The sequence below is a fragment of the Dermacentor variabilis genome, chromosome 7 (assembly GCF_050947875.1).
Source record: "Dermacentor variabilis isolate Ectoservices chromosome 7, ASM5094787v1, whole genome shotgun sequence".
NCBI classification, from domain to species: domain Eukaryota; kingdom Metazoa; phylum Arthropoda; class Arachnida; order Ixodida; family Ixodidae; genus Dermacentor; species Dermacentor variabilis.
This window is the reverse complement of record NC_134574.1, coordinates 15,924,607-15,949,883: the sequence shown is the minus strand read 5'-3', so window position 1 is coordinate 15,949,883 and position 25,277 is coordinate 15,924,607. Positions and strand designations below refer to the sequence as shown.

The 25,277-nt window shown below is 47.7% G+C and overlaps 2 protein-coding genes across 6 annotated transcripts in view; both read right to left on the bottom strand.

Moving 5' to 3' along the window:
• Positions 1-25,277, bottom strand: part of LOC142587347 (tRNA:m(4)X modification enzyme TRM13 homolog) — a 424,180-nt gene that overhangs the window by 308,866 nt on the left and 90,037 nt on the right. The window lies entirely within an intron of this gene.
• On the bottom strand, positions 5,721-6,578 carry LOC142588048 (uncharacterized). Its single transcript, XM_075699487.1, has one exon. The coding sequence runs from the start codon at positions 6,576-6,578 to the stop codon at positions 5,721-5,723; it is 858 nt and encodes a 285-aa protein (XP_075555602.1).

The window sequence follows — 25,277 nt, the reverse complement described above, 5'->3', positions numbered from 1 at the left end:
TGCCCCCAGAGCACGGACTTCTACCTGAGAGACTAAAGACAAACAATATTGTGGCCAAGGCAACCACAATGGTTGCCCCAGTGTCACCCATCATATTTCAACAGCCCAGAGAGCCCCCTACCTTCCGTGGAGCTATCTCGGAGGATCCGGAAACCTGGCTCGAAACCTTCGAAAGGATCTCAACCTTCAACTACTGGACCTCTGAGGATAAGCTACGACAAGTGTACTTCTCCTTGGAAGATGCCGCGAGGACTTGGTTCGAGAACCGGGAGTCCACTCTTTCGACATGGGACCTGTTCTGCAGTAACTTCCAGAGGATGTTCACGAGCGTTGTCCCTAAAGAAAGGGCCGAAGTTCTGCTGGAAATCTGAGGGCAACTACCCAATGAGACCATAGCCATCTTCACGGAAGAGATGACCCGTCTTTTCCGGCACGCTGACCCGGAAATGTCCGAAGAGAAAAAAGTGCGTTTCTTGATGCGAGGCGTAAAGCACACACTTTTCGCCGGACTGATCCGAAACCCACCTAAGACCGTAGCAGAGTTCCTGACAGAGGAAAAAAATTTTAGCAATGCGCACTAGGCAATATAACCGCCAAGTGCTCACGCCTCAGTGCGCCATCCAAGCACTGGCTCCGGTGATCTCCAAGAGACCATCAGGGCCATTGTGCGAGAAGAACTGCGCAAGGTCTTGTTTTCGTCGCAGCCTCCAGTGGCTTCGATCGCTGACATCGTGAAAGATGAGGTTCAGCGATCGCTTGGAGTGCCAGAGGTGCAACCTCAATTACCGCAGCCTTAGCCAGAAGCGATGACCTACGCCGCCGTCGCACGCCGTCAAGGGCCCCCTCCGCGACCGCGCCAGAGCCATGTAACGCCCCAATTCCGTAATCCGCCACCGCCGCCGCCAGCAAGCCCACAGGTCACCCAGTGCACCTACGCGAGGAAGACGGACATTTGGCGCGCCCCTGACCACCGCCCGCTGTGCTATCACTGCGGCGAAGCCGGCCACGTGTACCGCCGATGCCCATACCGTGACCTGAAATTTCGAGGAATCGCCTTCAACGCAGCGCGCCCGAGGGAAGGTGAACGCCTTCGTGCCATGGCAGACTACCTCGCCGCTACTCAGTGTAGCCCTCGACGACCATCCCGTTCGCCGTCACCAGGCCGCTACCTGTCGCCACAGCCCCGTCCATACACTGGCCCAGCCCGGTGACGGTCCGTAAGCCCATATCTGGAAAACTAATAGCAGCAACCGATGGAGGTGCAGTTGCTGTTCGTCGAACTGATGAAGATCCTCCGCCGCCAATGAAGACGCCGAAGAAACTACCTCAATGACATAACGACACGCCGCCGTCCCGATGAAGTGTGGAAGCAAAGAATATGACGATGAAAGACGACCTGACGGCGTCACATACCAGCGACAGGTCATCGCGACGCAGCCGTGATTCGACGCCAAGGCCTAACTGTAACGCAAGACAAAGAACCACCGACCTCGACGTGCTTCTCGACGGCCATGCAGTCACCGCCTTAGGAGAGACAGGAGCCGATTACTCCGTCATGAGTGGACCCATCACCGCCCAGTTGAAGAAAGTTAACACTGCTAGGGAAGGCCTGTCAATTCAGACCGCTGGAGGACACCTCATAACGCCGACTGGAATCTGCACGGCAAAAATTACCATTTATGACAGGACTTACCCCGCACCTCCAGCAGATGTCACGTGGAGTGACCGTATGAGGAACACAGTAGCAATACTGTGCAAGACCAGCAGAAGACCCGCAGAAGATCTGCCATCGCAAAGTTCCCGCAGCCCATCGACAAGAAGGCAGTGCGTAGATTCCTTGGCATGTGTGCCTACTAAAGGTGATTTGTCAAGGACTTGTCATGCATCGCAGAGCCACTAACACATCTAACCGAATGTGATGTCGAGTTCAAGTGGGAAAAGCCGCAGGCCAACGCATTTCAAGAACTCGAACGACGCATGCAGTCACCGCCGGTACTTGCACATTTTGACGAGGACGTCGATACCAAAATCCACACTGACGCCAGTAGCCTAGGCCTCGGTGCCGTGCTAGTCGAAAGGAAAGACGGACTTGAACGGGTGATATCTTATGCTAGCCGGTCGCTGTCAAAAGCGGAAGGCAATTATTCTACGACTGAAAAGGAATGCCTCGCCATCATTTGGGCTACAGTAAAATTCTGCCCTTACCTATATGGCAGGCCATTCAAAGTGGTCAGCGACCATCACGCATTGTGTTGGCTAGCTAACTTAAAGGACCCTTCAGGACGGCTGGCGCGGTGGAGCCTCAGACTGCAAGAATATGACGTCACGGTAATATACAAGTCCTGACGACAACACACTGACACCGACTGCCTCTCACGCGCCCCCATCGATCCCCCGCCCCAAGACGACGAGGACGACGACGCCTTCCTCGGAATAATAAGCGCGGAAGATTTCATTAAACAGCAACAAGCAGACCCAGAGCTAAAAGGCCTCGTCGAGTATTTGGAAGGTAACACCGACGTTGTCCCTAGGGCATTTAAGCGTGGATTGTCTTCGTTCACGCTACAAAACAACCTGCTTGTGAAGAAGAACTTTTCACCAGTCCGCGTCAACTACCATCTTATTGTTCCGTCGGCGCTGCGTCCAGAAGTACTGCACGCCCTACATGACGATCCAACCGCTGGGCACTTCGGCTTCTCCTAGACGCTATCGAGGATACAAGAAAGGTATTACTGGCCGCGCCTAACCACCGATGTCGCCCGTTACGTCAAGAAATGTCTTCACTTCACTTCACTTCACTTTATTACCTTAAAAACCCCATTAGAGGGGTATTACATAAGGGGTGGTTAATAAAATAAACATTAGAAACAGGTGTTCATTTTTGAGATATGGGTGACAACAGCTTCAGTAAAGGCAGATGGGCTTGTAATGGCTGCGATGGCGTGTGGAAGGCCGTTCCAGTCCCTTGATGCTCGAATAAAAAATGATGCTTGAAAAGTGGTGGTCCGGGCACGTGCGCGTGCAACTTGAAGCGGATGACCGGTGCGATGAGATATGTATGAAGGGGGCGTGATGTACGGTGGGTGATTTAGGGAGCTGAAAAAAAATGAACGGAAGAGAGAGAGGGTGGCAACCTGTCGACGGAAAGAAAGTGTTTCCAAGCCAGATTGCGCTTTCATCGATGGAATGCTGATATCGTATGAATATGAAGATTGAATGAACCTAGTAGCGCGATTTTGCACAGCCTCAAGTGCATTTATGATATAAATCTGATGCGGATTCCAGATGGGAGATGCATATTCAAGTTTCGATCTTACAAATGATTTATAGGCTAACGCTTTTACTTGTTGTGGGGTATGACGCAGATGTCGTCTAAGAAATCCCAGTGATCTATTAGCAGCTGAGATGATGTTAGTAGCGTGCAAGCGCCAGGACAGATCACAAGACAGGATGACACCGAGGTATTTGAATGACTGGACTGATTCTATTGGAACATCAGCAATGGAATAGGTAAATGTGTGGGGGTTACGGCTGCGAGTGAAAGACACGAGTTTACATTTGTTAGGATTTAGGTTCATTAGCCAGCGATTACACCATTCTTGTACATTATTGAGATCGTTCTGGATGAGTGTGTGGTCAGATGTGTTAGTAACTTTGCGGTAGATTACACAATCATCTGCAAACATGCGAATGTTACATAATACATGCGTTGGTAGATCGTTAATGTAAATTAAAAAAAGAAGTGGTCCCAAGACGGATCCCTGGGGGACGCCTGATGTTACCGGGAGTCGGCTAGAATAATGGTTATTAACACAAACAAACTGAGAGCGGTTAGTCAAGAATGCTTCTATCCATTTTAGTACGTCGGGGTGTAAATTTAACTGAGACAATTTTAGCAGCAAACGTTTATGAGGAACTGTGTCAAATGCTTTTGCAAAATCCAGGAATATGGCGTCAGTCTGAAGGTTACTGTCAAGGTTAACATGCAGGTCGTGAAGGAAAATTGCCAGCTGTGTTTCGCAAGAGTAGCCTTTTCGAAATCCGTGCTGACAAGGGTGAAAAAAACAGATTGAGTCTAAAAAGTTCATGATATGCGAGTATATGACGTGTTCCATGATTTTGCAGGGGACGCTAGTTAATGATATAGGGTGATAATTTAATGGGGTGTCTCTGTTGCCTGATTTGAAGACTGGAATGACCTTGCCCACTTGCCAGTCAGATGGTAAGATGCCTGTAGAGAGTGACTGTGAAAACAACAAAGTTAGGTACGCAGCAGATACATGGTTAATATTTTTTAAGAGCTTGGAATTAATATCATCTACACCTGCTGACGATGAAAGCTTGATGTTATCAATAATCGAAGTGATTCCATCTGCAGAGAATATAATTGGCGACATACGCGCAGTTATGTTAGTAGATGTGGGAGGATCTGGAGTTGAAGTCTCGTTAGTAAATACAGAGAAAAAGGCTGCGTTAAAAATGTAAGCACACTCGCTGTCGCTGACCACTTCGCCATGTGCATTTGACACGCTGATCATGCGCGCCTCCTGAGGGTTTATTATTTGCCAAAATTGACGAGGGCTGTTCGTAAGCATTTTAGGCAGCTCATCGCGGAAAAAGGAGAATTTAGCTTTCCGTATAGCCCTCAGATAATCGTCCTCGGCTACAAAATATTTCTCCCAAGCAGAGGGGTGTCCGTTTAGTTTGGCTGAGCGGAAGAGACGTTTCTTTTTGTTTTCAAGTCGCGTAAGCGTTTTAGTGAACCATGGTTTGTTACGATTTCCGCGGAACGTTATTCTTGGTATGAATTTATCAACGAGATCACCTAGTTTGTTTTTAAATATTGACCAGTTTTCATTAATAGAGCGTGTAGAACATAACCTCACGAACGTAGGAAGAAACGTGCTCAGATCACTATTAATTGCATCATAATTACCTTTATTGTACAGGTGGATTGTTTTGCTGATTAAATGGCGTTTCACGGGTTGAAACGAAAATGTGGCGTGAATTACTTTATGGTCGCTGACTTCAGGTAGATATGCTATTGATGATAAGCTTTCCGGATTACTGGTTAGGATGAGATCTAAGATGCTAGAAGTGCGCTGTGCAACGCGTGTAGGTTCTGATACAAGTTGGGTTAAATTAAAATTAAGGCAGAAATCCACAAAATCTTTGGCAGGCTCACTGCCCATAGTTATAGGGACGTCATTGCTCCAGTCTATTTGAGGAAAGTTAAAATCCCCAAAAAGGAGGACTTCTGCTTGCGGGTGTTGATTACTAAGGTCACTCAAACTGTTATTAAGTTTAAATGAGAAATCTGAAATATTATTCGGAGGCCTGTAGCAAACACCTAAAATGATAGTATGGGGGGAAGCATGAATAATTAGCCATAATACTTCAAGATCAGAAGTGATGTTTTTGGCTACGGAGCACGATAACTGCTGATGCACAGCAATCAGTACACCGCCCCCCCGCATGCCTTTGCGATCCTTTCGGTAGACAAGAAATTCCGGTAGGTCGGCTAGTACTTCTGCGTCTGTTATATCTTCTGTTAGCCACGTTTCGGTTATCACCATTATATTACTATTAGATGATAAAACAAGGTTGGAAAAAGCGTCACGTTTGGGAAGGAAACTGCGTGCGTTGGCAAAGATTACAGACAATGATATGTTAGATTTGGGCTTGACAGTGTAGCAGAAATTTTTACGACGGGGAAATTGCTATATTATTTCTTTGACAGACTGCGTTTGCTCGTCGTAGATGTAGCGCCTATGACCCATATGCAGTGTTTTGAATCGCAAAGAAAAAGGTAATGATTTGCTTTTCGCGAAAGTTATGAGGTGCCTGCGAGCGTTTTGTACGGAACGAGTGAAATCCTCTCCAACGCTGAAGCTGGTTCCTTTGAACTTGCGGCCGTTAGAAAGAATCAATTCTTTTGTTTTATGGAAGGTGAATTTTGCTATGACAGGACGGTGGCGGTTAGTACCTGTGCGATGACCGAGACGATGTGCGCGCTCAATTTCCTTCAGCTCGATGCTAATATTAAGATGATCGTGGCAGTGCTTGATGATAAGTTGCTCGGTCTGGGCAAACGCCTCTGATCCAGTTGATTCAGGGAGGCCATAAAAAATAAGATTATTGCGTCGTGACTGGTTCTCGGCGTCATCAATACGCGTTTCAAGCCTGTGTACCACTGTGGCCACTTGAGCGGTAGACGTTCTGACGGCTTCAAAGTCAGAGCGCAGGGAGACAAGATTTTGATAATGACCCTCTAGGTCAGTCATGCGTTTGCCCATATCAGCAATAGCTTTGTCCGTCGACAATAAATGAACTTTCAGGTCTTGAACCTGACTGATTAATTTCAACTGTCCAGCAGACAAATTCTTCAATTCAACTAGTAAAGCGTTGGAGTCAGGCCCCGGGTTGCTTTCGATATCGCCCGACATCATCAACAAGGCACGAATTGCATGAGAGCACTCAAGAGCGACAAGAAGGCAGCAGTGCGGGCTCGGCAGCTGAAGCAGGAAATAATTGCTAGACTTCTTACAAAAAAGACTGTAAGCTTTACCAACCTGCATGACAAGAGTGAATGGATTAGCGATCTGCGTCTGTGCACAGCCGCCGAGCCCACAAGGCGCCACCGGTAGTGCCTGCTCTTTTGTAGTTGACTGTAAGGTTGATGTCGATGACGACAGGTTCGTCCATGCTGCATCGAGTACCACCGTCTTCAGTAGCGGTGTCATCGAAAACGCAGATCCGCCGCTCCCGACGAAATCCAGGGGCTTGAAGGTCGGTGCAGTTGAAAAACCAGGGGCGCACATCAGGGAGGGGTGAGAGGCAATCCTGTCAGTTACACCTGACGAAGCACGATATTGCATCGGGGCTGCCAGGGAAGCCGTCACTAGGGCTGGAAGCAACAGGCGCACGAATGCGCGCTGAAACACCTGCATGACAAGAGTGAATGGATTAGCGATCTGCGTCTGTGCACAGCCGCCGAGCCCACAAGGCGCCACCGGTAGTGCCTGCTCTTTTGTAGTTGACTGTAAGGTTGATGTCGATGACGACAGGTTCGTCCATGCTGCATCGAGTACCACCGTCTTCAGTAGCGGTGTCATCGAAAACGCAGATCCGCCGCTCCCGACGAAATCCAGGGGCTTGAAGGTCGGTGCAGTTGAAAAACCAGGGGTGCACATCAGGGAGGGGTGAGAGGCAATCCTGTCAGTTACACCTGACGAAGCACGATATTGCATCGGGGCTGCCAGGGAAGCCGTCACTAGGGCTGGAAGCAACAGGCGCACGAATGCGCGCTGAAACACCTGCATGACAAGAGTGAATGGATTAGCGATCTGCGTCTGTGCACAGCCGCCGAGCCCACCTAGTCAGCGACTGTCAGCGACGAAGACACCACCGACAAGGCCAGCGGGATTAGTACAGCCGATCAAGCCTTCTTACCGACCTCTTCGGCAGATAGGGATGGACTTGCTGGGACCGTTTCCGACATCAACTTCCGGAAATAAGTGGATCGTCATGGCAACGGACTATCTCACCCGCTTCGCTGAAACTAAAGCTCTACCGAAAGGAAGCGCAGCCGAAGTGGCGAAATTTTTCGTCAAGAACATCCTGCTGCGACATGGTGCCCCAGAAGTCCTCATCAACGACAGAGGAACTGCCTTTACAGCAGAGCTCACCCAAGCCATTCTGCAATACAGCCAGACAAGCCAAAGGACAACTACCTACCACCCGCAGACGAATGGTCTCATGGAGCGCCTGAACAAAACCCTCGCCGACATGCTAGCAATGTATGTCGACGTCGAGCACAAGACGTGGGACGCGGTCCTGCCGTACGTAACCTTTGCTTACAACACGGCGGTGCAAGAAACACACATCACGCCGTTCAAGCTGGTTTACGGCAGGAATCCGACAACTACTCTAGACGCCATGCTGCCGCACGTCTGCGACGAAGAGAATTTTGACGTTGCCACCTATCTCCAGCGCCGAAGCCCGACAGCTCGCCCGCCTGCGCATCAAGAACAAACAGAGGACCAACAGCCGACACTACAATCTTCGACGACGCTACGTGGAATACCAGCCCGGCGGTATACCAGACCGTGTTTGGGTTTGGACCCCGATACGCCTACGAGGACTGAGCGAGAAGCTTTTACACCGCTATTTCGGACCATACAAGATCATCCGATGCATTGGCACACTCGACTATGAGGTCGTGCCAGACGGCGTTTCGCTATCACAGCGGCGCCGCTCACGACCTGAAGTAGTTCATGTTGTGCGACTTAAGCCGTTCCACCAGCGCTAATGAACTTTGGGGACGTCGCATAGCAGAACTTTGGACTTTTTTTTTATTGTGTCACCTTCGGCTTAGTTTTTATGTTGTTTTGTTACTTTGTTTAACAGGTGACCTTTTGTGTTTCACTCTCCTGTTATTTTAGTAGCATCGGGACGATGCCATTTGAGAAGGGGAAATTGACACGTGAACTCGTTTGTCCTTTACGGGTGAGCGCTTTTAACGTCTAAGGAATGTTATCGCTCAGCGCAGGACGCGTCTACACGTGTCGCAAGTTTCTAGAATGTTATCGATGCTTCTATCCGCTGTCTGTTGTCGCCGAACCTTGTGTAATCTGATTGCATGCATGCGCGACGCGAATGGTATAGAACTTTGTGGAAGGCACGCGGGTCCCAGCGGTTACTCTGGAACATTCGACGACTGATCTATAAAAGCCGACGCGCTTGACCCGCTCATCAGATTTTGACTATCGCCGACTGTGTTCGCTGTTGTCGCCATTCTTTAAGTGTAGCCTGCTCTTGTGGACCCAGGTTCACCCAATAAAAGTTAGTTTCGTCTTTCACAGTAAATCTACTGTGTTCTTGAACAGTGGACAATTAGAGGTTGCAGCTGTAAGCAACGTCCTTACCTATCACCACCGGAGGGGTGAGACTTAAAAGAGGGGAAGTGTAAGGGAGAAGAGGAAAGGTGGAGAAAGGAGAAGACGAAGTGAGAATAAACAATGATGGCTACCTTGTCATACTGACGTATCTCAGTTTTATTACAAATGGTATGCCTTGGCAACACCTGGCCACACAAATCTAGTCAGGAGACCCTCGAAAAGGCGGTTCAAGAAGCCCCTCAGTACATGAATCTGAGGAGTCTGTGCATGAAGAAGTCAGTTTCCCTTGTCAAAGAACGGTATAACATTTTGGAGAAAAAGACAGCATGACCTGTTTAGCTCCAATGAGAAAAAATAAAACAGGCACTCCTCACGGGTCACGTGGCTGGCTTCCCAGGAATCCTTGATATGAAGTTTCAGTTTTACTTTTACTTGAGTTCCAGACTGAGCTCCTTTCCTCTTTAACGAGAATTCATCGCCATCGGTGCTTTTTTTTCCCCGAGGCCTACAGAAGTTTTGTGAAAATGTGTAGCAGACTTTGGGGACAGTGCACGGTTCTTGTGGGGTTTGTAAGGCAGCCTTTGGAATTTGGTATGACTCCAATAACAAGCTCTGCTTCTTGCAATGCTTTGATTCAGACTGAAAAAAGCTCAGTAGTGGTTTCCACTGGTCGAGCAGCCTCTTCAAACACTTTCCCAACGACAGCCAACATGTCGGCAAGTGCTTCGACATCTTTGTGATCTCAACATCATGCATTTTTTAGGAACTCTTTATGTCAATCTTTCCGTTTCGAGCTTTTCTCTAGGTAAAAAATAAGTCCAACCAAAGCCTCATCAACCTTTACAGGAAGACATGAAGCTCCTTTTCGGGCGTCCAAGTTGATGAGATGGCACGGGCAACCAACTTCTATCAATCCTGGTTGAGCCTCTCTCAATACAGTAGAAACACTGTTTTTCTTGCTGATCATGACATTGGCATTGTCCGAACACACAGCCAACAGGTTCCCAACAGGAAAATTCCAAAACTTCATCTCGTCCAGAACCATATTTGCAATCTTGTGAACCGTCGCTTCCCCTTGGATTGTACCAAGGCAAAGAAGTCGGTTTTCGACTCTACTCATTCTTTTAACGATATGTCGCAACAATAGGGTAAAGCTGCATATTCCTATTGTTACTGCCATCCGCAGCGATCGAAAATACTTGCTGTTTTAGGGCATGCAGCAAAGGAGTCTCCGCGCTGGTGGCCATTTCCCGAACAATTGACATCGTCTTGGTTCGTCCACATGCATTGCGTTTCGCTTCTTCGCACTTGGGGAACATCTTCCGGAAAAGCGGTCAGGAGTGATCGCTGACACTCAGCGGGATGTTCTGTTCAACTAAAAACGCCGTGAAGAGGCATTCTGCACGAATCATAGCGAGGTCGTTGCCGCTGCGTACAAAACTTGCTAGTGCGAAACTTGCTAAGCTTCGCTGGCTGTCCACGGCTCGCACATGTCCCTCATCCTTTTTTGAAGCGATATGGACCTTGATGTCAGACTTGCCACCATGGGAGATATTCACATCACAGGCACACACAATGCAGAATCCGAACTTCTCCCCTTTCTTCGACACCAGGAAGCACGGAAATTCTGCCGTGTACGATTCAAAAACACTTGGAAGTACTGTCGGGGCTTTGAGCCCGTCACTGCACTGCGAAGCCACTACAGGCCGGAGTCACACTGCGTCCAACGCGGCAGATAGTCACACAAAAGGCGAGGCCAACACTGAAGTGACTGAAGCTGACTGAAGTCCAAACCCGTGCACCAGCGCGAACAAAGGCAAAAGCATGGCAACAGGTTTGCGGAGGCGCCAGAGGCGCTACCGGCACTATTAGACGACAGAGGTCACTACAACCTTGCAGCTGCTGATGATGATACCACACATACGTATTGCCCTCTCGTAGCGGCGTAAGGTACTAGGGTGTGGTTTTACTACATTTTCACGTTTTTTCGCAAATAATATATTTTCCGTAAAATTTCAAGCAAGATTCATAAAATCATAAGACTGCTCGAAATTCGTACATTTTATGGAAAATTCCGAAGAGTTGGCAGGTATGCTTTAAAGAAAGGTTCAGTGACAAAAGAAAAGACAGAACAGTATCACTTGTCAGCCTTAAAAAACCTAGCGCACGTCGCATCAGGAAACGACGTAAGAAGTCTCCAGAAGTTGTACGGTGTCGCTCAAGTGTATATTCGCTGCTTGCATGCGTTGAATGTACATATAGCCTTAGTTTTTCGGTTATACTGGTACACATAATGCGAAGCGCCTTGCTATGTGACATTGTCCTTGCTTTTGGGGCGAGAAGCAGAGAGAGGCAATAAGATGCGCTATGATTTCCAATGCACGAGGAAACGTTTCGCGACAAACAATGGCGGCTGCATCTGCAGAAGTCAAGCTTTAAGATTCTGCTCAACTTCCTCAAAGAGCAAAAGTGAAAAATGGGTGAGTTGGTATGGAAGCATGGCTAAATTCAGAGCATCGACTACAGGGACACAAGATACTGGACACAACAAAACGCCTCTGGTATTTCTGTTGAGTCCTTCTTGAGTTGTTTTTATTTGCACTCTACACTTGTCGCTTGAGACGGCAATGTTTTTTTCCAGAGATCTGGAGTATGTATAGGGTCACGGGAGGCACCAGTATTGAGCCACATTTTTTTGTCTAATGTAGACAGGGCAGTTGAGAAGAACTTGTGTGTGCGGAAGATTCTTAGGTACGCTGACGATTACTCGATTTTTTTTTTTTTTCAGGGAAGTGAGTGATCTCCACAGATGAACATACTGAAACTTTTCAAGGAGCAAAGAATGGGGTTAAAGTTCACGTGTGAAATGACAAGAGAATCTAGAATTCAGTTTTTCGGCATACAGTTATACTTCAAGCCTGATCATGTTTGCTGGAAGTACTGGCGCAGATCTAAAAAGTCAATCCTGGACTTTCATTCCAGCCACTCAAAGCTGATCAAGAATGGTACTGCTCTGTCTAGCCTAAGGAACGCTTTGAAGTTCTGCCTCGACGAAGTAGGCAACAGCGTGTCAGGGCAAGTAGCCCAGCTCCAGATGGCAGGGTTCGCACAGGCCGACATATCTGCGTCGGGAAAAAAATTGCTCTAAGGATTCAAGAAGCTGGGAGTTGAAAAGGGTATGAAGGGGAAAAGGGTATGAAGCAAGGGGGACTGAGAAGACAAAGCTGGCTGTCATCCCCTATGTTCACTGACTGTCACATACGTTGAAGAAGATAGCGTCTCGCTATGGAGTGAATGTTGTTTTCTCGGCGAAGAACAAGCTCGCCACCATTTGTTCTGCTGTGCGCAGGCATAGTGAAAGATCGAGCAGGTGCACTACAGATGCAAGCAATCAGTCTGGTTGCAGTGTTAATCATGCAAACAAATTCGTTTCGGGCTTAATTTTAGTAGTGTATTATGTGCCTTTCTTATGTGGGAAAACATATTTGGGCCAAACTCGCCGATGTCTTAACACTAGGCTGAAGGGGCATTCGAATTCCTGAAAAGCGATTGCGCACAAACATCTTGAAATGCACGTAAGAAACTGCAACTCACAATGTAAATACACACCCCAGTTTGCAAAATGCAACACTCCTCCGTAAGCACAAAGATCGTACAACAAGTATGTAAGTGTCGCAAGATCAGAGCAGGCACCCATGCTCCCTGAAGAAGGAGGAAGTGAACAGGTGCACAAGGGCCGGTGGGACAAGGAGCGATCTCGCAGTGTTTGGGCAGAGCTGCTTGGGTGAATGAGATCCTGCCGACCGAGACGTGCATGGCAAGGTGCAGAGGACCGTGGAGCACAGCGCAAATGAAGGCGTCCGAGGTGTCAGGGCTCCAGCTGCCAGTGTTCAAGATGCTGGCTGACCCGTGGACCGCCAGTCTGTGACCTGTCACACCTTAGCTGTGCTGAGCAGCGTTCCAGTCAGGCACAGATGCGGCTGTGCTAGACACGGTCCTCATGTGCGACCGCCGCACATAGGCTGTGAGCGGTGTACGAGCAGGGTACCGAGGCCGTGCTGTACAAGGTGTCTCCTGGGCGTGCAGTGCATCCTGAGAACCATGCTGGACGGGGCCTGAATGTGTCTTCGTCGCAGGCGATTCGAGCACGGGTGAATCTACAGTGCCATGTCAACAGAATAGCGAGCCTCGCAACATGGGACTGTTTAAGTCTGTTTATCCTCATGTGCTGTGTGTGGACGTACTGACTGCAGTTATGCAGCTGATATACTTTCCTTATATATCTTTAATGTTCTTTTGATTTCTATAAATATTCCCAAACGACTCTCTGTCTTTCATTCGCATCACTGCACTCTAGCAAAAGTGCCAAACAGTCCTGAACACAACAGCAACTACCCATCATCACTTGGCCTCCGTATGTGATGAAGACAAAGCATTAGCTTGCATGCTGAACAAAGTTTTGTGTTGATTTGCTCATTGGTGCAGATACTTTCGAAGAAGGTTAAGATATCTACAAGAGGTCGAAGACAATCATGAGACGAAGCCATGAAGCTCCGTAACTAGAAAACTAATGACGAATGACTGCAAGAGGTGTTTGATCACAACGAAGAACAAGTAGAAGGTGCACAATAAACGTCCGTTTTAGGTATGCACTGGGACACAGCACATGACCTCTTTGAATTCTCTGCAAATTCCCTATTGCAACACATGAATCAAGCCCAAGGCGATTGAAATACACTCTACTAAAAACGGCTTCTAGAATATTCGATCCCCTTCGCATAGTGTCCCCATTTACAGTGACCGCAAAGCTGGTGTTTTAGCACGTGTGGGTTGAGCCCACGGGATGAAGAGCTGTCTGAAGAGTTAAAGACGCAGTGAAAACAACTGTCCGCAGACGTAATCCAACTCTCTTTTGTGATGATTCCATAATGTGTAGAAGCTGGCCTGAACGCAGAGATAGAGACTGCTGAGCTTCATATTTTCTCTGATGCCAGCTTGAAAGCCTATAGAGCTTGCATTTTCTTGAGGACAGTCGACATCATTGACAAGACAGGCACGTCACTCGCAGGAGCCAAATCGTGAATAGCCCCAATAAATGTTCTAACACTGCTGAGACTTGAGCTCCTGGCAGCAGTCGTACGAGTAAGGCTAATGAAATATATCGGGTCGTCATGAGATTCAAGGTTTCTGCCCTGTGTGATGTGGTCCAACTGCATGATTGTGTTGAACTGGATCCATGGGAAAGACAATATGTCAGGCCAATTTGTCAAAAACAGAGTGACAGAGATTAGAGATGCCACTCGCCTGGAGACCTTGCATTACTGTCCAGGCGAGTACAATCTACACGACTTATTGGCTTGGAGACTATATGCAAGAGCCTTGCGGGAGAGCAACTAGTGGAATGGCTCTAGATGGTTGGAACATCCAAGGTCAGCATGGCTTAGAGAACCAGACGCAATTCCTAAACTTGACCAGGACTTCGAGCAGACGTGTGAGCAGCACATGTGGAATTGATGAGTGGGCTTTAGGCAGAAGCCTTTGTCGCGAACCGAGGGGTTGCAGCCGAGCGGCAGAACCAGAGCACCACCGTAGCAGGCTTTTCGAACGGACTAGCGCATGCCATGCTTGCGCCGCGAGCACGTGCCACCCAACCTTATTTTCGTCATATTTTGCAGTGCCGGCCGAGAGCGCCGACCTTTAGCGTTCGTGCGTAGCGGCATCGGTGGGTGCTACAGGGCCACCCACCCAGACATAATGGAGAAATGTACTCGTCGACAAAGTGAAGACGGTGCTGTCTTGGTTACATGCAGATCAGCGCATACACTGGCGAATCCGTGTGGAATTCCATAGAAGGTGTTCTGAGATAGGCCGGTTTGAGGCGGTCTAATGAGACTACCTCTTTGTAGCTATTTAATAGGATGGAGGCGGAATTCGGCATCTTGTGGAGAACATGGTACGGCCAGTAGTTGAATGGCGTAAGAGATGACTTTACAGCGTCTCATCTGACAAAAACATAGGTCGAAGATGTAAGGTCCGGATGCAGAACACTGCTGCGCTCCGAAGATCGAGGCAGGACGGGGCACAGTAGCTGAATGCAGTCCTGTAGGCATTGAAGGCACTGCAGTGGCTGGAGCGACGTGTTCGAAGGAATGAACAAGTCTCCAGGAAGCTCCAGGGCTGCACAATAGACGAGTTCTGCAGAACAGCCAAAGTCACGAAGGACCGTGCGTAGCGCGAGAAGCATCATAGGAAGGTGGTCGACCCAGTGCTCTTTATCCAGGCACGCGTTCAATGCATGCTTGAGCCGGCGGTGGAGCCGCTCAACCATGCCGTTGGCACAGGTATGATATTGACACAACTATATTTGGCAGAATTACAATGCAGCGGGTATGCGCCAGTGGGGACGACGCTGAAGTAGCGCAGGTTTTTAGGTGAAGCGGGGAAAACGAAGAAGACGTTGTTGTTTTTCCCTTGGACGACTGATAAAGTGCGTTTCTTGGCGGTGCTGCTACGCATACTCGTCGATCCCACGTCGTTACACTGGTGGAGGTGCGGGGTATTCTTCATGCTTGGCACCCCTTCGCGGAGCCGACGATCGAGCCCGGAATCACCATCGCGCATCGAAACGCCGGTCCACCGGTTCAGTCGTCGCCTGCTAGGCTTAGCGCCCGAGTCCAGTCCCCAGCAAGAAACTTCGAGAAATCGTTTGCCTCCTACAAATAACATGGCCACCGCAGCTCCATCGCAAGTAACACTACAGAATCCTATGGTCCCGGAGAGCTTTCATGGTGATGCTTTGAAGACGTCCAAGATTGGCTAGACCAGTTCGAGCGCGTCGCCCAGTATAACCATAAGACCAGCTTGGCGGACAAATTCTCGAGTGTCTATTTCTATTTGAAGGACAATGCTCGTACGTGGTATGTAAACCGGGAGAGGAGCTTTGCCACGTGGGACGACTTCTGCGCACAGCTGCTGGATACCTTTTCAAGCATCGACAGGAGGGAAAACGCACAGCGTCTCCTTGAAATCCGCGTTCAAAAGCCCAATGAGAGTGTTACTATGTTCTCGGAAGACATGGCTCGTCTTTTCCGTAGGGCAGACCCAGACATGCCAGAGGAAAGAAAGCTGCGATATCTCTTGCGAGGAGTGAAGGAGCAACTGTTTGCCGGCCTTGTGAGAAATCCACCGACAACAGTGGCACAGTTCATAAAAGAGGCTACAGCCATTGAACGGGCCCTGCAGCAACGATACCACCAGCATGACATGAGCAACTCGGCGGCGAACACTTCCGTACTGGCTGCGAGTAACGACATGTCTCTGCGTGAAGTTGTCCGAGAGGTGGTGCGAGAAGAGCTTCGGCAGCTCGGCTTTGTGGTTGCGCCTACAGAACCGATGCCAGCGTTATCTTTTGTTGCTGATGTAGTCCGGGAGGAAGTCCGGCAAGCTTTTTCAGCGCCAGACTGCGGGAACATTCCGCGGCACCTCACTTATTCGGAGGCTGTTCGCCGTCCATTCAACGCAACTTCAACGCCGTTGACACCCATAACTACAACACCACCTACGCCACAAACAGAGCCGACATCGTCGCCCTCGTCGACTCTACTGGCCCCGCCGATCATGCCAGCACAAACAACGCTGTATTTTCGACATGCGCACGCGACTCCTTGGCTCCATGGAGAGTTACCGCCGAACTATCAGCGTCGGTAAACCGATTTGTGGCACACCATCGACCGTCGACCAGTGTGCTACCATTGTGGTGAAGCTGGACACGTCTATAGAGTTTGCCACAAATGGAACAACTATCGCGCCGCTCAATACCCAAGCTTTCCTGCCAACTATGCTTATTCTCCGTACGACGGTCGACGCGCTTACAACGACGCTCCTGTGAACAGTCAGCCACAAAATATGATGATGCCCCGACCACGTTCTCCTTCTCCACCTCCGGCGCGCTACAATTCGCCGACTCGTCGCAGTTTTGCCGACGTCACTAGGGGCAGATCGCCTAGCCCTCGACGGGAAAACTAGCCGCAGCGACCTCCGGGTGTGAGGTTGCCAATACTCGAACTGCTCCACATCCCCCGTTATCGACGAACGACGACGTGAAGACTACATTCACGAAAGGGACGCCCAGCACAACGACAAATACGACGGATAGAAGTACGAAAGACGTAACTGACATCTTAATTCTTCTCACACTGACAACATTCTGTTCGCTGAAGCCCTCCAGGAGCTCAGCCTTTGTCAGCTGGAGCAAATCATCATCCGAGACAACGCCGCGGGTGGTGTTCAGAGTGCGGTGTGGAGTTACTGTCAATGGAACATCCCCAAATGATACTAGACTGGGCAACTTTTCGTATCGTTTCCAATCATGCAGCTCTAACAAGAGATCACCACTTGCCAGCCTTGATACCTTGTAGCCTGGACCAAGGACATCAGTTAAAGACATGGAAACTAGAAAAGGGGAAATGTTTCGTACTTGTTTATCGGATTTTTCTGAATGGATCACACAGTACCGTGGGAAGTTCGGGCTTTGGCGTCGAAAGAACTGGAAAACATCTCCGGTGCGCCCTCTTTTCTGAGGGCGATCGGGAAGGCGAGGAAAGGAGCTAGCCATAGACAAATTTAAATTTCGGCAATAACGCCAGCCACCCACCATGGAGCCCTACATGGGGACGCTACAGGTACTGTATGTACAGGTCCTGTAAACGCCAGCTGTACGTTATCACTATAACCAAATATGAAATAACCTAGGTTGGCTATTCACACAAGGCTAACCCTTGCTGCCTGGAAAATTGGAAGTAAAAAGAAGCCAGGAGAAGACAGGAAAGGCGGCAAGCGAGAGAAAGACGAAGGCTGGAGGTAGAGAGAGACAGGAAAAGGCAACTACCGATTTCCCCCGGGTGGGTCAGTCCGGGGGTGCCGTCTATGTCAAGTAGAGGCCAAAGGGGTGTGTTGCCTCCGCCGGGGGGCCTTAAGGGTCCAAACAACCAGCATCAGCTCAACCCCCAGGATCCCCCTTTCCCCAGACACGGCTAAGCCGCGCACGGCTACACGCAGGAGGGTCCAACCCTCATGTGCTCGGGTACGTGGTGTCTCAACACACCAAACGCTTGCTGACGCAGACGCCCATGCGGGGATTCGGACAACTCTCAGAGTTTGGCGAGCGTGTAACGCCGCAAATGTGCGAAGCAATGAGCAAAAACAGTGTTGGCATCCAACCGAAATAAATAGACAGAGTCTGTATCACCATAATCACTAACGAAATCATATGTGAATGACAGCAACACCAGAACGCTCCATTCCTATTTGTGCCTTTAAAACCTTTAATGTTGCCTTTACTGCTGCGCGTAAGATCGTGTTGGCCGCGTGCCTTCATAACTGCCCAGTCACTATCCATGATCACATCCAATAGCCACCACGGTTTCGTCCGCAGCAGTTCGGCAAACGGCAGTTTCGTTTTGACTTGGTGCACGCATCGGCCATGTGCCTTCAAAAATCCATAGCCACCATCCATGATAAGAACCGCATTTTTGTCCGCAGTTGTCACAGCAAACGGTAGTTTCACTTTGACTAGGTGCGCGTGTCGGCCACGTGCCTTCAGAACCACAAGGTTGCCGTCAATGATCGCGTCTTCAGCGGTTGCAGCGAACAGTTGTTTCGTGTTGCCTCGGTGCAAAGCTGGCAAGGATGAAGAGCACCGGCTACATCGCAATAAAGAGGCGATCGATGGGCGACCAGCTCATTGGTGGAAAAATAATATGGAGTTGCGTGAGGTCATGACAAGCGCATTTGAGATGAAGTGTGCGCTTCACGGCCACATAGCGAAGGTAGTCGCGATGCCTTCGCCGCTGAAGAGCCAATCAGTTACGATATGACGAGAATTGCAGCTTCTGCTCTGCCTTTTTGATAAATAGAAACATTCCTCATTCATTCACTAAATAAAAGCGTGCTGATTAGGGGTATGCGAATATTCGAAATTTCGAATACGAATCGAATGTTTTCCTTATTCAAAGCGTATTCGATTCGAGAATTGCATATTCCGAAATTCCCGAATATTCGAGGACGGCCGAATAACAGTAGAAACCACGAATATTCGGACAGACTGCGAATAATTGAGCAATTAATGAATTATATGCTTGCTCCGCATTCTCCTAAGAACTTGTTTATTCACTGAGAACTTCGCATGATCCGCTCATTATCTGTATTCTCTGTTTCAGTCTATCTGCATCTGGCCCGTGAGACATGATTATTTATTTATTTATTGAACATACCTTACAGGCCCCTTGACAGGGCATTGAGTAAGGGGGGTAATAAATAAAGTACAAAGTAACTTGTCTGTGTACAACGTACGGCTCAAATTAGCAGTTTAACATAAAGGAGAGGAATCGATGATAATGTGGTATGGCGGCAAGTACAAGGTTGGGCGGGAAAAAGGATAACACGAAGAGAGAAAAAAAAATATTGGCTGGCATTATACATATGGCAAAACTGGATACCAGAACTATAAAGTATACCGATTACAATGACAACAGTAACAAGAAAAGAAACTACAACAAAAGATAGACTGACAAATATGCGGAATCTAGGCGCATGAACAGTTGACAGGGTTTAAAATACGCATAATGGTAGGGCATGATAAAAACTCAGGAACTAAAGGCGTGCACAGTAAAAACATTTATCAGTATAAGGAATGCAGTCGGGCACAAAGTGGGATACTGAAAAAAAGAAAGAAAAACACGTGCAGAAGTACAAAAAAATGACGGACGTCTTTGGTCTTAAAGCTGTCAAAATAACAAATAAATAAATACATAGGTGGTATACAGAACATGGCACCGGAAGTAAAATAAAACTGGAAATACTAGTGGCAAGTTTTTATTATGAAAAGAAAAGGTGCAGGAGTTGACGGAAATTATCGTGGTCTGGTTCGGATGCAATGTTGTCTGGAAGACCATTCCACAAACGTATGGCGCGAGGAAGAGCAGATGCGTTGAAGGTGTGAGTTGACCCATATAATCGCGTGAAACTTAAGTGATTATGCAACCGACGTGATGTGATGGAAGGGGCATCAAGGTGAAGTGGGAATGGTCTGTTGCTGTATGCGTATTTGTGAAAAAGGCATAAAAGGGCAATGTCGCGACGAGCACTAAGGGGTTCAAGTGAAAGATTGAGCTTAATTTGTGTTATGCTGTTATGGTTGTCATAATTGCATGAAATGAAACGGGCAGCCCTATTCTGAACCGCTTCAAGCATGTTAATTAAATAATTTTGGAAGGGGGACCAGATAGATGCGGCGTATTCAAGCTGTGGGCGAACGAAGGTCTGACAAGCTAGATGACGAACGTGAGTGGGACAGTCATGCAAATTTCGACGTAAACATCCTAAAGATTTTGAAGCTTTTGCGCATATGGTGGTAATATGGTGAGACCAGGAGAGGTTGGGTGTGAAATGAATACCAAGGTACTTATAAGATGATGCCTGCGACAGTCGGTAATTGTTAATGGTGTAGCAGTAGTTGGAAATGTTTTACTTGCGTGTGAAAGAGATTATTTTGCATTTTTCTGTATTCAGCGACATAAGCCATTTTTTACACCAGTTGTTAATGCGGTTAAGGTCATTTGGCAGCGTTAAGTGGTCGTTGGCACAGGTTATTGGACAATATATGATGCAATCGTCAGCGAAGATTTGCATGCAGGAAGAAATGTTTTCTGGTAAGTTGTTTATGTAGATTAAAAACAATAGGGGGCCGAGGACGCATCCCTGTGGTACGCCCGAAGTTACGTGAGAAAGGGAGGATTGGAAATTGTTAATAACCGTGGACTGCTGGCGGAGTGAAAGGAAGTTACGGAGCCAAGATAAGGTGAGCGAGGCTAATCGAAGGGCAGATAATTTAGAAATCAGGCGGCAAGGGGCGACGCGGTCAAAGGCTTTAGAGAAATAAAGAAAAATACAGTCAGTCTGGAGGTTATTGTTCATGTTGCAGTGTAGTTCTGTACTTAATTCTAGTAGCTGGGTTTCGCAAGAGAAACCTTTCCTGAATCCGTGTTGGTTGTTAAAAAAGAAATTGTTAGATTCTAAGTGTCAGGAAACATGAGAAGCGATTATGTGTTCAAGAAGTTTGCAGCAGATGCAAGTTAAAGAAATTGGACGGTAGCTTTCGGGAGTATGTTTATCACCGGCTTTAAACACAGGCACTATTTTACAGATTTTCCAATCGGAGGGAAGTTGACCTGTCGCTAAAGATTGCCTGAAAAGGTGGTATAAAATGTTAGCAGAAACGGAGACAGTGTTCTTAAAAATTTTAGAGTTAATATTGTCAATTCCGGCTCAAGTGGATAATTTAAGGTTTTTAATTAGAAGTACTATGCCCTCTGCAGTTATTTCGATCGGTTCCATATATGGGAAGTCAAAATCGGGTACGTATGGAACGTTAAAGTGGTCTTCCCGGGTGAAAACAGATGAAAAGAATGTGCTAAATGCCGAGGTGCAATGACGAGGTGCAAAGATATCTGTTGCGGATCGTGTTCGGGGGATACAAGTTTCTAAAACTTCTTAGTTAGATTTCAGAAGGGAAGGTAAATCCCTAGATAAATATTTTTGCTTAGCAGATTCTACTGCGGAATAGTAAGTTATCATGAAATCTTTGTATGCCTTCCACGCAGAAGGCATGCTATGTCGTTTAGCTGTGCGGTATAAATGTTTCTTTTTGTTTCTAAGATGCCGGAGGGATTTTGTAAACCAGGGGTTTGATTTATCATTTTTCACTGTTATTAGCGGGACGTTGCTAGCGCACACAATTTGTCTCGGTAAAGTACCCAGTTGTCTTCAATGGGACGACTGTCGAAGGATGGTAGGAATGTGTCAATGTAGAAGGTTTCGAGTTTGGCGTTAATTTTGCTGTGGTTGGCTTTACTGTAATCGCGAATTTTTTTTGCTTTCGGTGTCGGAGAATGGTGGCGGAATGTTAAGGGAAACTTGAAGGAGTTTGTGATCACTAAAACCATCCATGTGTACTAGGGCACCTAGTGTTTCAGGAGCCGTCGTAAGGATTAGGTGGAGGATATTTGAACCGCGTGTGGATTGTTTCCCTATTTGAAACAAGTTAAAATCTAAGGTTAGGTACATAAATTCGGTGGACATGCGGCAGGGGGAAGACAACTGGTTCCAGTCTATTGTAGCAAAATTAAAGTCGCCGAAAATGTAAATGGCGTCGGTGCGACATATCTTGATAGCCTCAGTGATGCTACTGCGCAGTTCGTTCACAAATGAATGGCTATAGTCAGGAGGTCGGTAACAATTGCCGATGAGCAGAGTGGAAAACTTGCTTTTGCAGGCTACCCAGATAATTTCTATGTTAGAGTGTGCATTGATTACGTATGATTGTAGAGTACTTTTTATTGCGAGAAGAACACCTCCGCCTCGCCTATTTGTACGGTCATTTCGGTATATGTGAAAATTATTACGATCAGGCAGACTTTCGCTATCGGTGATGTCAGGGTATAGCCACGTTTCGGTAAGGGCAAGTATGTCGCAGTCGCTGTCGTCAAGGAAAGAACAGACCAAATCGCGTTTCGGTAGTAGACTGCGGATATTACAAGATGATATCGATAATGAGCAAGTGGCTTGATGTGACTCAGCTTTATTGAGATCTTGCATGCACGTGTTAGACTTTAGCTATCTGCTAGCTAGAACAACTGAGTCAGTGTTGATATCACATATGTAGGTGTTTTTGTTAATATGCAGACGATCGACTGATACATTGAAAGGCTTGTTTTGGGCTTTGGCAAAGCCCACTAATTTTCGCCTTGCTTGTCGTGTCGCTGGAGAAAAATCTTGGCTGATGGAAAAGGTCGTCCCTTTTAATTTTTGTGCCAAAGACAAAATCTGCTGCTTGTCTTTGAAGAAGGTTAGTTTTGCGATAGTTGGTCTGCTCTTTCCTTCGGTGAACTTGCCGAGCCTGTGAACACGCTCGAATTGTGAACTAGTAGTCGTTATTTCTAATCGTTCAGAGCAAAAGCTTATTATTTTTTCCTCGGCCTTGGCCCATTCTTCATCCACATTATCTTCAATCCCAAAAAAGAGAAGATTTTATCGTCGCTGCCTGTTTTCAGCATCGTCGCAACGAGACGTAATTTCTGCCAACTGATGTGAAACCTTGATCAGGCCGTCGTCAGTAGGACCTTCGGTGTTTCGCTGCAATGCAATCGTTGCCTCCAGGGCAGCGACTTTAGCGTTAAGTAACTTGATCTGATTTTTAGCCGTTTCTTGCTCGTCACTTACTTTTTTTCAGATGAGCTAACATTGTGGCATGATCAGCTACTAGTTTGTCGATGCTTTTTAAGGCCGAAGCAAAGGCATCAGCTTCCGCTTTACTCATGGGGCCCGGGTTCGATTCAACATCGCCCGACAGCATAAGCAATATGTTTAGGACGTCAGAACACAGGTTGTACGGAATACACAACAATCGCCTCAATTCATCGTAAAACTCTGGTGGGCACGACACCGCAATAAGACAGGAATGACTGCAGTTCCGTTTTTTTTTTTTTTTTTTACCAATTGAGCTTTATTCCGGGGCTCTTTCATAACGATATATGATGTACTTTCAGGCTCTGTAAGGATGCGTAATAAAATATGTATCTCGAAAATGTTACCTGGACAATTTTTAGATGTTTGGAAATTAAAAAGAAAAAAAATATGTCCAAGAAGAACATTCCATCGTCATCAACAACTCCCGCCTTGTGTTCCCGCTTTTATAAGGTCGTCGCCAGCTCTTTGCTACGTGCTGCGCTGCTGCTCTGTGAGGCAAACGCTATCCATGCTAAATTCGTCGCTGCGCTATTGGCTAATATCTCAGTGCTGATGCAGTCCTCGCTCAATCGTGTTCTCCAAGAATGGCAACAACTGCGGAAGACGAGCCACCGAGCAAGCAAGAAAAGAAAGCCGGAAGAAGTCTCTGGCGGTACTACACAAGACTCTCGCCGTCGACAGCTCGGTGCAAGTCGTGCGAACGTGTTTTTCAAACGCCAACGGGAACTACTACTCTTCGAAATCACGTGAAACAGCACCATTTGTTGATGAAAGAGTACAAGAAAGACGCCGCTGCAAACGCGCCGTTGAAGAATCAACCGGCACTGGACGATATACTACAACAGAAACAGCAGCCATTGTCTAAGAAGAAAGAAAACGCACTTAATCAGAAAGTGGCCAAAATGGTCGCCTTAGATCTTCTCCCTTACAGCATTGTAGGAAACCGGGGGTTCAAAGCACTGATGAAAGCAGCTGGGCCGTGATACAGTCTGCCATCTCGAACAAAACTGTCGCATGTGCTCGTCCCGCGCCTGTACGACGAAACAAGAGCAAAGGTACGACAGGAGGTGCGAAAAGCACTTGAACAAGGAACAAGCACTCTCGCTTTTACGAGCCATATATGGACGTCACGTGCCAACGAGAGCTTTTTAAGCCTCCCGTGTCATTTTCTTACGTGAAGTTCGAAATAAAAAACTTCACTTTGAACACGTGACATATGCCGGACAGTCACGCGGCTTTGAACATAGCTGCCTCATTGGAGGACCTATGCACCGACTGCGAGAAGTACATCGTGACGGACAACGGCCGCAAAATCCGGGCGGCTGCCAGGAGACTGCTATGGCTCCAGCGAGCCTGCTTTGCGCACACTCTGCAGCTGGTGATCAGCGATGCTACGTCGTGTACTCCAGCAATCATTAGACTCTGCAAGAAGGAGAAAGCGATTGTAGGACACTACAAACATAGCCCTAGTGCGCAGAAAAGATCGAACGATCTGCAGAGGCAGTTGAACAAAGACGTACTCTATGTTGTGCAGGATGTTGACACATGGTGGAATAGTCAGTACCTCATGCCCTCGAGGCTCCTTGAACTCAGAGTCCATCACACTTAAGCTCACCACTTCGGAAACGAGCATATATACCTTTATTTGACACAACAGTGATCTTAAGTGCTGAAAAGTACCCCTCCTTGTAATGTAAAATTTTAATTATTTTTGGAATGCTGCATTGCCTTGAACGTTGCAAAGGCAACTCAGGGTTTGCTAACAATCTTATATAAAATCTATCAAGACTCGTTTTGTGGAGTGCGAATTTGACGAAGTGGCCAGCCTGGCCATGTTTCTTGATCCGTGCTTTAAGGCCACAGTTCATCAGGCTCTCGTCAGGTGATCTGGCTGGAAGATCTAGTGACAAGGGTGCTCCAGGCAGCTGACGTGGAAGCCAGTGCAAACACTGCCGTGCCAGTGTCTACTTCATGTACACTGATGGCATCTAGTGTATGGAATGCTTTTGACAATCTAGTGATGAACAAAGAGAAGACACATTTGGCATCTGCCCCTGAGAAGGAAGTTACAGA

Coding starts and splice junctions, on each gene's coding strand:
- LOC142588048 (XM_075699487.1), bottom strand. CDS start 6,578: ATGCAGGTTGGTAAAGCTTACAGTCTTTTTTGTAAGAAGTCTAGCAAT.